This window comes from Molossus molossus, unplaced genomic scaffold, assembly GCF_014108415.1.
Source record: "Molossus molossus isolate mMolMol1 unplaced genomic scaffold, mMolMol1.p scaffold_m16_p_11, whole genome shotgun sequence".
Classification (NCBI taxonomy): domain Eukaryota; kingdom Metazoa; phylum Chordata; class Mammalia; order Chiroptera; family Molossidae; genus Molossus; species Molossus molossus.
Window position 1 is genome coordinate 46,015,069 of NW_023425346.1, and position 12,877 is coordinate 46,027,945.

At 42.3% G+C, this 12,877-nt stretch overlaps 1 protein-coding gene across 1 annotated transcript in view; it reads right to left on the reverse strand.

Moving 5' to 3' along the window:
* Positions 1-10,960, reverse strand: part of GRB14 (growth factor receptor bound protein 14) — a 106,885-nt gene extending 95,925 nt beyond the window's left edge. The window contains exons 1-2 of the mRNA XM_036254165.1: positions 10,217-10,960; positions 8,853-8,985 (exon numbers count right to left, since the gene is read on the reverse strand). Coding sequence (XP_036110058.1) covers positions 8,853-8,985; positions 10,217-10,407 — 324 coding nt within the window. The 5' untranslated portion in view covers positions 10,408-10,960. The remainder of the gene's footprint in view (positions 1-8,852; positions 8,986-10,216) is intronic.
* Between the last annotated feature and the right edge of the window lie 1,917 nt (positions 10,961-12,877).

Below are 12,877 nucleotides of genomic sequence, written 5' to 3' on the forward strand. Positions count from 1 at the left end.
TTGTTAAGCTGGAAAAAAGTACAGCAGTTCATCCAAGCACTTTCCCCTTGTAATTCTATTAAATAAGTATAATGTATAAAGTCAGAAATATATCCCTGGCCAGTTTGGTTCAGCAGTTAGAGCAACGGCCTGCAGACCAATGAGTCGTGGGTTCGATTTCGGTCAAGGGTACATACCTCGGTTGCGGTTCATTCCAGGCCCTGGTCGGGGTCATGCAGGAGGCAACCAGTCGATGTGTCTCTCTCATGTGGATATTTCTCTCTCTCTCCCTCCCTTCCTCCCACTCTATCTGAAGATAAATAGAAAATTATCCTCGGCTGAGGATTTTAAAAAAGACAGAAATATATCATTAATTTCATTACATATGATCCCATGTGTGTAATGAAAGCAATATATATATACTACTAAAATCCAATTGGTCCAGGATTCTAGCATATAACTTTATCTTTCTTAATAGAATCTGTTAATAGAATTATATAAACAGCCAGTAAAAAAAACTTGCCAAGTTCACAAACAGGTAGGACTCCCTTTCACCGTGGCTGGAGTATAATGAACAAAGACAAGAATGCAAGTGAGTTTGGTATATAGAAACCAAACCATGTATAGTCCTGGAGATCAAGGTAAAATTTTAGATTTGTTCTAAACTATCAAAAATTTTTCGACCAGGAGTGAAATAATAGGATCTACATTTCTAAAAGTTCACTCTATCAAGTGAATGGAGAATAGACCAAAATAGGCTAAAAAAGAAACAAGGAGGCCATTTATGAGGCTCTTGTACAGGAGAAGACAGTGACCTAAATTGGGATGGCAGCAGTGGGGATGGAGAGAAGTTAATGGACTCCAGTGTATTATGGTCAAAGATGGAGTCATACTCAACAAAGATTACAAAGAGGTCTCCTAGGTTTCTGTCTTGAGCAACCAGTGGATGACTCGAAAGTGGAGCAGACCCAAGCACACACTGGACCTACATCAGCCTCAAATGTCCACATCTGTTCTCACAGCCTTATATCTAAGTTTAAATGCAACTGTACCACCCGATCTGACCCCACTTCCAAATATACCTTTTCTGACTCTTTAATATTTAGACCTAAATTTAATGCACAATTTGGACTTTATCTAGCCCTCCTGCCCCCATCATTTCCAAGGAGGTGGCTCCTATGCTCCTTGCCCCATGGTGCCCCTAATGAACTCTTTATCAAAGAAGGTGTGGTGACTACGTGGGAAGATCTGAATAAAGGCTGAGAGAAAACTTCTAGAGCCCATGGAACCAAAGAAAAACCTCCAAGACTCCTGTACAAACTACACGGATTCATTAGTATTTCAAGAGTCTTCAGAACCAAATGCTCTAGGAACAGGATGAAATCGCAGTGCTTAGAGGCCGAGAAAGTGTGGGCAATAGTCTCTTATTACACCCCTCAGCAGCAGCAGGACTATACTAAAAACGAGGCTTGCTGATTCCCAGTCTCATATCTTTTAATCCCATCATGTTGGCTCACATCTTTCCATAGAAACAATATTAAAAATGGAATATAGGATGTTGTAAGTGTACTATTCTTTGGAGCTATTCGGGGTTTAAAAACTTTTACTGACGGCCCTAACAACATAACCTCCACCTGTAACAATACATCTCTGGGAAAATGTATGTGACTAAACAGCCCACTTATAAATGATCTTTTGGAACAGACAGAAACATTTGAAAGCTCGTTAAGAATAGTAATCCTCCTGTTTGTGGGACCAAAGGGAAGGACAAGAACTAAAGGCTGTTCTCCCCATATTGGCTCTCTCATTTCTCTTGTAAATTCATTCCAAACGTTTTGGCTCCCGGGCCTTGGCAAAGGCTTTCAGCCACTTCCCATGTTCTCCCTTGAGCTATCCTTTACCTAGAATGCCAAAAGAACAATTCCCAAGTCTGCTTATCCCCGATCAAATTCACATCTGTGTTCACTGACACAACAGAACTTGTGACCATTCTATATAAGCTCACATTTTTAAAGCAACAGCTATAAGTCTGCAGAAAGCTTTTTCATATTAATTAAGATCCACGTTTATATTGAACCATGAATGACTCCAATTTTCCATCTCTTGATAGAAGTTAATATATGCCCCGAGGGGAAAACACACCAAACGCTACCAAAGAACTGAAAAACAAAACCCGCGTTGCAGACAAAGGCTGAATGGCGCTGTCCCCTGCAAGTTAACCAAAACTGAGAGGCAACCTTCAAACTGGAAATAAAACCTTGACAAACAGAATATTTTCTAGGGGAGTTCAATTTTCAAATAGGGCGAGACAGCTGTCTTCTGCTACAAATGAAGGGAACCAGCAAGAAGTAGGCAGAAACTGGAGTTGGTAGCTCCTGTCACCAGAGGCCTAGGGATCGCATTAGGACAATGGCCGAGGGAGTTTCCTGTCTCTGAAGGGTGGCATCAGTTGAAACCACTATCAAATAAATACGCTTCAAGTGAAGTGAGGTGAAGAAACTGGACACTATGGGCTAAGTCAGCCAAACCAATAAGTGGATCACCACATGCCATACCCTTAACGATAAGAATTTGTTTTTGTGCCCTCTTGTTTTTTGAGATCTTTTTTTTCTGGGTCACTAGCTGTCCATTGTTTCCTTTCCACAGCTATATATCATACCTACTAAACCTGCACTACCTGTTCACAAAATGTGTTCCCACAAGCCTTGCTGGATGAGCAGTGGTCTAGGTCCCTATGTCCCCTTGACCACAGCTGACTGAATAAGAACTGAACACTCTGGGCTACATCTCTGTCCAGATACAGATTCCAGTCAGTGACCAAGTGCTGACCCACTATTAGAAGGAAATAGTTATTCCAGTAGGGTGGCTATTTGGGGTCATATCCACTGACACACAATCAAGACGAGCAAGACTGCAGAGAATGCCGTAAAATGAAACAGGTTTCCAAGAAGCAGAGACAGTGTGCTCTGCTTGTAGGATAACAAAGAGAATGGAGAAAGTGGCTGTGGGGTTTTTGCTGACTTTCTAGTTTCCAATTCCAATTGCTCATGAGATCAGTGAACTTCTGGCCTTCAGGTACTATAACATAACCTTCCAGGCTAGTTCATGTGAGGTTCTGTTTCCTCCCAGCAATCAATACCTGGACAAAATACCAACTAAAGTCCATTTGTAATATTCCTACCTTTTGTCAACTAAATGAAATTGTTCACAATTTTTAAAAGTCAGATTGCCCCAGAGTCTAAACTCAGCAGAGGGCAAGAGTACCCCTGATTTTTGTACATATTTTAAAGAGAAAAAATAAAATAAAGGGTCAAATTCCTATGTCCTTCACCAGGAAGTTACTCTTAAGTGGGTTTTTCAAGAGGTCCAAGTTTCTATGTTTTTAACAAGCATCCCTGCTCATTCTGAGGAAGGCTGGTCCAGTGACTACACTTTGAGAAATACTGTTCTAAAGCCTGCTTCAATATTGCTACAAAGATCTGTGTACTTTCAAATTCCTCTACAAGAAAAATGATATTCATCAAGCGCCAACATGCAAAAGTAACAATTGCTGTTGGGAAGACATATTTGTTTGAAACCCGAATAGAAGCAAGTATTGTTTCTATTATTCTTTTTCATGTACATGATATTTGGATTTCATTTCATATTAAGTGGAATTTTGTAAAATGGCCTGGGGGGCCTAAATACAATTTATGATGTTGTTTCATATGAAAATAAATTTAAATTTCCAAAGCGCTCATTTAAAGACTTTGATATACAGCTAGTTTGTAATTTTATGATTTCATGTATCATTCCAACTGAGAAAATTTGATTATAGATGGTTTTAAATGATACCAATAAATTAATATTTTTGTTAGGTAATAAAAGTATTTTAGTTCTTTAACAAAATGTTGTGGTTTTTTTTTTTTTTCAGAGACTTGTATAATACTAGGTAAGGATACAATCAACAGGATGTATGGGGTTTACTTTAAAATGTTTCAACAAAACCCAGCCAGTGTGGCTCAGTGGTTGAGCATCGACCTGTGCACCAAGAAGTTGGCAGTTCGATTCCCAATCAGGGCACATGCACAGATTGTGGGCCAAATCCCCAGTAGGGGGCATGCAGGAGGAGGCCAATTGATGTTCTCTCTCATCTATGTTTCTGTATCTCTCTCCTCTTCCTTTCTCTCTCTCTCTCAAAAAAATCAATAAAGAAAAAAAAAATTTGTTTTAATATTTCAACAAAGACAAAAATTTTTTAAATGAATAGATGAAATAAATGATACAAAATCTCAGTAATTGCCAAATCTGGAAAATGGAAATATGGGGTATAGTTTATTGCTTTCTACTGTGTATACTGGAGAAATGAATATATGAGAGTTTAGTTAATGGAGCAGCCACACAAAATTCCTATAGGACCACATACAGTTTCAGCACTACACAAAATGGAATAATTACTACATCACAAAGGATTGAAAGCAGAGGCCCTTAATTTGGGGACAGAGATAAACTTATCTTTCTATAGTCCTTGACAAATGAGAGAGAAAAAATTCCACGGCAGAGCATATGGAAAAGTCATTTCTTAATTATTTGGAAGATATTTTTCTGAAATAACAAGAAGGCTTAATTCCATATAGAACAGACTAGAAACAGTGTGGTGAGGGGCAAAGCACACTGAGACATAATCATCTTTTTTATCTCCCTTTATTTAAACTGTGGATGCACAGGCAAATCACTTCTTGCTTTTGTACTTTCTTTTTTAAAGCTTACAATGTGGCTAGGAGACCCACTTACTGGTGTGCTTGTGAGACAACAGTCTGTAGACCATACATACAAAAGCTAGTTATTAGTAATACTAATAAGTCTTAGTTGGTAGTATAACCAAGTATTTGATTGATTTTTCCTATCAATCTTAGGTTAAAGATGGAGGAGAAAACTAGAGGGGAAAAAAACACAAACACAGTTATATTTGTTAAAGAAATAAAGGATTCCAGGTCCTTAAATATTACAATATATACAAATGGCATCTGTCACACCCATTATTGGATTATTGGCAGAGTAATAACTAAAAATACTGATATAAGTTTATTACTTGTACTACTCTTAAGGTTCTTGATTTCTTTGGAAACTCTACCTTTCTAAACAAAAGATTGTCAAAGCCTCAAGAAACCCAAATTTCAGGTCCTGGCTGTACCACCATCAACTACAGTATTTCTTCCCATTTACTCTTCCGTGAAAGAAGGACATTCGACCAGATGATCTCAGAGATCTCGCCCAGCTCAAATATTCCATGACACAGTTTGTCATAGGTGTCTTTTTACCTTTAAAAACTTCAGAGGCTTTATTTTCAATTAGTTATACCACATAGTCCTGGGAGGCAATTAACCAGAGCTACTACACACGCTGGGTCCAAGCACAAAAGGAAGACATATTTCAAATCTGCTTTATTGGTGAACACAAAGAAATATGCCTGGGAAATATATCTGGCCAGTATTATAAAAATAGTAGTAGGAGGGAGGGTAAGGAAAGAACTCAGATTTTATCTCTTTCTAGCTCTCATTTTTAAATAAAAATACCAGATGCCAATAGTACTGAATACTTCAGGATATTGTATTTGCAAAAACAGGTAAAGCATGTCGTATTTGTGGTTTCATTGCACTTTGCCACTCATGCATTATGTAGACAACTCAAATTGTAAAAAAAAAAAAAAAAAAAAAAAAATTATTTATGGACTATAAAATGGTTTTGACTATAGTTTTGAAAAGCCATATAAAATTTACGTTTCTATTCTGGATACTTTCAGATTTTCTGGCATTTATTTGTACATAAAAAGCAATCCTTCATGTTTACTATAGGGATAAAGAATTGTTAAAATGACTGGAATGGCTAAACAAACCAAACGAAAGAGAGAATACAAAGAAAGAGACATCTACTAAAATGTTTGAACCATAAGTAATATTCAATAGTACCTATCCCATACTGTCATTTATATCATCTCAACCAATGATGAGAGACAGTTGGGCCAGAAATACCATCTTGTAAAAGGGTAATCTGTGTCACCAAGATACTGACCTTGGGGAAAATGCTGACATAGAGTCATGTGTTCCCAAAACCTCACTCATCCCAAAGAACTGAGCATATACAAAGGAATAAAAACAAAGGATAAGTTCTAAATGCAAAGTCTAGGTAAGGAAAAGAAAACAGAAAAAAATATATGAAAAGGCACCTTCCTCTTCTCAACTTTGAGACAAAGAGTCTTCTCTTCTTAGAGACCCCAGCCCTTGGGCTGAAGGAAGAGATCAGCAGGAAGTGCCCTTTCCGGCAGGAACGCCCCTCTGGGACTGGCCTCCAGGACTCAGGCCAGAACTCTGCTCATGAAACGGCACAGCTGTCTGTGTGGGTGCAGTGCTCTCTGAGAAGGTCACTGTGGAAACAGGGCACGAGGCCTGAGCAGGAAACCCGTCAGAGTCAACAGGAACATAGCACCCTTTTCCCATCTTGCCATTTGGTAAACCTGATCTGAAGAAATGTCATTTCCCAAGATAAAGTGTCTTACTCTAGGGTGATGACTACCCACACTTAGGGCACACCCTGACTTAACCCTGACATTGACACCCACTCTCTGTCTCTTTCTATTCCATTAATATAACCATACAATAGTTATTATCTCTCTATTCAAAAGAAGCCTGCCCCATGGATGCACCTCTTAGACACAGGCATTCTCAATATCCATTCACAAAATTAAAGTGAGAGTAAGCCCAAACCTCTCCCACTACAGTCCTTTCAACTCAACCCCTAACTCAACTCCAAATCAAAGCCCCATTTTGGTAAAATCCCTCTAGATGGCCTTTTTGCTTCGTTCAGTGCCTCAGAGCCTAGGTGCAAGGAACGTAAAGGCCCTCCATAAACAGGGAAATCTGTGAAACGCCATCAGATTTCCTGCTCTCATTCTGAGTCACACAGACAATCTAGAATCAAGTTTTCCTACCACCATGACACAGAGTCAAATCTATCATCCATAATCTCATTTATATCCCCAAATGCTGAGCTCTCAAAGGGCCTAGACATTTCAGAATGGCATTTCTTGACCTTGGGCTCTGACTTGAAACCTCACCCTGACAATAAAGTTCTCAAGAGAGTATCTTTCTTGTTCCATCTCCCCATCCAAAGTCACAGTCCCACCCACTTACGGCCTAATTCAGAACATAGCTCCACTCTGGGAATATTTACTCCCACTTTCTCCATTCCTTAACCAAAAAGTACATGCACCAATTAAATTTCACCCCCTCGCCACCCCCCCCAAATATATATAGATGACTTATTATATCAGACTTCGATCAAAATATAACATTCCAGGTAATGCTTCCCTACTGGTTCTATTACTGCTATATGTTATCAAGGATTCATCTCTTTCCTAGGGTATTTCCTCCATTCCTAAAACTATAAACACACATTACTGAACCATCGCAGGTAGTAAAAGTGCAGAAAAAAAGAAAAGGAACAACAGATGGGTGGAAATGATCGACTGTGTTCTCCTCTCTGTTCATTATCCCCCTCTCTCCTCACTATAAGCATCTGACAGTTTAAATTTATTGCTTCTACCCTGCAAGAACAAGGTGCATTTTGCCTAGAGAAGCATCTCTTTGTTTTGTTGATTCAAAACTGGGAGGAAGAATATTAAGAAGAGTTAGGATTATTCTAGAATACATGGATTTTTTTGTTTTGTTTTTCAAAATGTATAATTGTGATGGATCTCCCACTAGTTGCTTCATCCTTGAAATCTAATTTGCTTAAGTCAGTCCCACACTAGAAACTCATAAAGAAAGGAAAACATAAAAACGAATCCCATCTTCTAGTCACCACGTACAAGTTATCTGCTTTCTTCAGTCAGAAGCCGCTTCAGTGAGAGGAATTAACTGAAATAAAGAAGACGTCGAGTCCTAAACTCCAATTACCTTTGCCACAGATTCACTACATCACTTTCCTTCAGTAAATGAGGTTGGTTTGGGTTGAAAATGTGAAAGATAAAAGAAGGTATTAAACCAGCAATCCCCTTCAAACCCCAATACTACTGCCCCCCCTCCACTTCCTGACTTAAAATTGATAATCTAGTATCACATCGACCTCTCCCACCTACTCTGCACTGTACAGATATTTTCTCATTTAAACCATCCCAAAAGCCTGACAGGTTAAGTTTTAACATTCCTATTATACAACTGTGAAAACTGCATCCTTAAGGAAAAATAATGCCAAAGAACTCCGTCAGTCAATAGAGTTACTTAAAATAGGCCACATTAGCCCTGGCCGGTTTGGCTCAGCAGTTAGAGCATCGGCCTGCGGTCCAGAGAGACCCGGGTTTGGTTCCCACTAAGGGCGCGTACCTCAGTTGCAGTTTGTCCCCGGCCCTGGTTGGTCGTGCGGGTGGCAGCCACTCAATGTGTCCCTTTCATGTCGATGTTTCTCTCTCTCTCTCTCTCTCTCTCTCTCCCCCCTCCCACTCTATCTAAACAAAAAATGAAAAAATGTCCTCGGGTGAGGATAAAATATTAATTAATTAATTAATTAATTAATTAATTAATAAAAATAAAATAGGCCATGTTAGCCCTGGTTGGGTTTGCTCAGTGGTTGGAGCATCAGACCAGAGGGTCGTGGGTTCAATTCCCAGTCAAGGGCACGTGCCTGGGTTGCAGGTTTGATGCCCGTACTGGAGGCAACCAATTGATATCTCTCTCTCACATTGGTGTTTCTCTCTCTCTCTCTCCCTCCCTCCCTTCCACTCTATCTAAAAATCAATGGAAAAATATCTTCAGGTGAGGATTAACAAAACAATAAATAAAATAGGCCATGCTTGAATATTGTAAAGATTATGTGGATTTAGAATCCTTAATGAATACCTGTTTTTTCCTTGAAGTTGCTTTGGGAAACAGGCCTGCTGACAACACAGATGTAAATGGAGAACAGCATAGCTCAGGAAAAGGGTTTGGAATAGATGGCATTTCCAGAACATTGAGATCTTTCTTTTTTCTCCTACACCGAGAGAACATAGGATGTAATTTACATAAAACAGAAAGTAAAATATAATTGCTGTCAGAATTAAAAAGTTAAGGCTAACATGCACCACTCTGTGACAACAGTCTGTGATGTACTTTCTGTAGGTTAAAACAAAATGTTAATTAACATGCAACCATCTCATCAGCAGTATCCTATCCTTGGGGGTGGGGGGGAGGCTAAAAAAGTCACCAGGCATGGAAATCCCATTTCCAGCACGTTGATAATTTTCCTGACGTTAAAATATATACTATATATTTATTAATGCAAAATCACCCTTAAGAGTTAGGCGTTGTTATGCATCCATTAAATTGACAAAGTCTATAAAAATTTAGTGAATTCATCCCTAAGCTATTTTACTAATCACTTTTGGAAGTTATGGTTTATTAATTATAGCTGTGGTTCATCTCACTTCAAATTTCATTCACAACGTTGCCCACACACAGTCTGTTGATTTTTTCAAGTACTTATAGATACTAAATCACAAGGCAGTGTTTTTGAGAGGGTAAGTGAATAGAACTTGCTAGTATAAATATACTCTAGTCCAGTGAAAGTAATTTTAACTTTAGTGAAGTTGAAGCACTTTGAAAATCTGATAAAAAGTACCAATTAAATGCATGAATGTAAAGGACTAAAGGTTTGTGTGTGGTTGCAGTCTTTTTCCTTTCTAAAGTATGTGTAAAATTGTGAACTCTAAAGGCACTTCGTGCTGAACGCTATGGAGAATGGGAAACCTTGTAAAGCCTCCATTCTTTCCTGCTGAACAGCAAGACGGCTCAAATGTCAATCCGCGCTTTGCTTCTCCGGGGTCGCTTGTAAGACTCTATGTGGGAGGTGAACTCATTTGTGGTAGGATTTTTTAAATATATACAATAAAAAGGTCTGTTTGTTTGTTTTTAAATACAGGGCCACGAAGAATGAAGGGAGATGGGTGGTCAGCCTGAAGCTCGGCCTCCTACTTCACACGGATGGGCAGAGGGAGAGAGACACCGGGAGCTCTCAATGAAACGGTGATGCTATTTATAAGGCTCGGCGAGATCCCAATGTCCTGCTGATCCGGCAGAAGCCAGCTCAAAGCGAATTGTCTTCGGGGACTTTCACAAACTTGGCCCAGCTCTGGGCACATGGCTCACCCCCTAGGACCGCCTCCTCACCCCCTCGCCCGCTGCCACCCCAGGACACTCCCCCGCGCCCTCGGAGGGCTGCCTACCTGTCTGCAGCACAGCCGCGGGTCCCGTCCGGCGGGGGCAGGAGCGCTCGCGCGTGCAGCCAGGGGGCTGGCGCCAGGTCGCGGGCGTCGCCCCTCCCCTGGGCAGCGCTGCACACCTGGGCGGCCAGCGGCGAGTCCCGGGCTGCCGCCCTCCCCGCGGCGCTCTGCCCATCTTGAAGGGAAGTGGTCATTGTGGCCGGTCAGGGGGCTCGGGCGTCATGGGAGACCCGGCGCCCGAGAGAAGGAGGGCGGGTGGCGGGAGGCGAGGTGCCCGTTCGGCTGTCCGATCGCTGCAGGTGCGGTGGCCTCGCCGCCTGCGCTCCGGGCCCGGGCGGCTCAGACGCTCCTGCGAGCAGTCGGCGAGGCGGCGGGGGAGGGGAGGGGGCGGAGGAGGAGGGTGGGGAGAGGGGAGGAGCGGAAGGTGGGTGGGGGCCGAGGGCGGCGGGCGGCGGGGCGACGCGCGGAGGGGGCGGGGAGGGCGCCCGGCGTAGGTCCGGCCCCGCGCGGGCCCGGGGCGCTCGGGGGCTCTGGCGCCCGTCCCGCGCCTACCGCGCCTGGGCTTCGGCTGCCAGCGCCCAAGCTCCGGGCCGCCGCCTCCCCAGGTGGGCGCCGGGGCGCGAGGCTGAGCCAGGGTCCGGGCGGGCACCGCGCCGCGTGAGGCGCGGACCCACTGAGCCGGCGATCTCGCCTGGCTTGCCTGGGGGACCGCAGGTGGGGCGGGGGTCTGAGCTGCGCTGACCCCCACGCCGTTCCATTCTTCATGCTCTGCAATCTGAGATCACCTAAGCTGTGGCTGGGCCGCCATGACAGGCCCCACGGTGCCAGGAGGCCAGGGGGCCATGGGGCCATGGGACTAGGTTTGCCCGTCTTTCCCCTTTGTGCTTCTTCCTCCTTCCACGCCACAGCCCAAGACAGGTGTGGGGGATTGGTGGGAGGGGGCTGATGGGAATCTGTAAGTACAATCAGTATAGAAAAGTACTGAGGTGTTTGAGAATTCTAAAGCATGGGTAAACCTGATGTCTTAGGAATTAGAAAAAATGATTAATTTTCGTCTAATAAGAACAGCTCTCATTGAATAAGTTTCCACTCTGCCTTGCCCCATTCCCCCTCACAAAAGCCTGATACATTAGATGTTTATCCAATTTTACAGGTAAGGAAATTGGGGCTCAAAGCCATGGAGTACCTTGAGCAACACAGCCATATAGTTGGTACATTCCAACCTAAAAGATTCCATATCAAAATCCAGACCCTATGAAATGGTAATTACATTATGCTCACCCTCTGAGATGCAGCATTATGCTCACTACTCTGAAGTTCTGGGTCTGTTCTTCCAGTAAGTGCCCTCATCCCAGGGCAACGCTGAGGATTTCCAAATGCATTACACGCTATGTTCGTTGACCAGATTAGCTAACATCTGTCCCTGGCATCTGTTCACCAGGTTTTCTGAACCTCTACAACTCTTGTCCAGGGAGAGGCAAACAAGCTACCTTCTGAGGAAACCCGCAAAACTCCCTCTTTCTCTTCCCTGCAGTTCTCCACCCCACCTAACCACCACACACCATGGCACCAACCACTGCTGACACCCAGGGGTCGCTAACTCCCAGCCTTTGAGGAAACTAGGAGAAATTCCATGGAGGCAGAAATTCTTTGAATGAAAGAGCTTACTGAATCCAAGCTCTTTATTCTCCTGATGTCAAAATTAAGATCCAATAAAGAGCAGTACTGGCCTGGGTCACACGGTGGGTGTGGTTTCTAGGACACTATACAACACAACGGCCAAGACAAGACTAAATAGTGGTTCTCCTGAAGGATAACAATAATACTAATCATGGTGACCGGTAACATGTATTGATGCTGTGTACCAGACTAAGCCTTCACTCACATCCAATTCCCTAAATTATAGCGTAGATTCTTTATGTAGGTTTTAAAGAGTTTAATGTAAAAGCATACAGACACATTGAGGTCATTCCAGCGAAATACAAGTTGTGTATTTGCAGAAAACTGGAACGAAAGACATAAAGAAAGAAACAAATTTTCATCATCATCATCATCTCTATTTTCATCCAGTACTCTTCCAGGCAGCCATTTCTCCTCTCTAAAAACATAATGTTGGAGCACGCTAACGGGAGGCAATCAGTGGCTGAAGTTGGTTTCCTCCCTACTCCCTACTCCCTACCCCTACACACACACACACACACACACACACACACACACACGGGGCAGGCTGGTCTTTTTTGTTAGAGAAGAGGATGGGTGAAAGCTTGTGCATATCTTTGTAATCACTGGGAATACTTTTTCACATTAGTATATCCTGCTCCAAATCGCAGCATACATTTTTAACCTCAAGAAAAAGTATTCATCTGTTGGAATGAGATCTTGACTGTGTCTCCTTTGTCTGGACATTTTCTCACTTAGTAAGAAATCCAGGGAGTATCCATTTACAGGCTTTATGCTTCACCTCTAACTCCCAGGGCTAAAAATTATAATACATGTAGTCATAAGTGGCCAAAAAGAGAAGAACAATTCTCAGAAGAATGAAAACCTAAATAGTTTTGTAGATTAGTGTTAAATATTTAATTTACTCTTAGATACCTTAAGTGTCTGTACCAAGAATTATTAGAACTAACTCATTCACATTTTTGAGACAAGCCAACAAAAGAA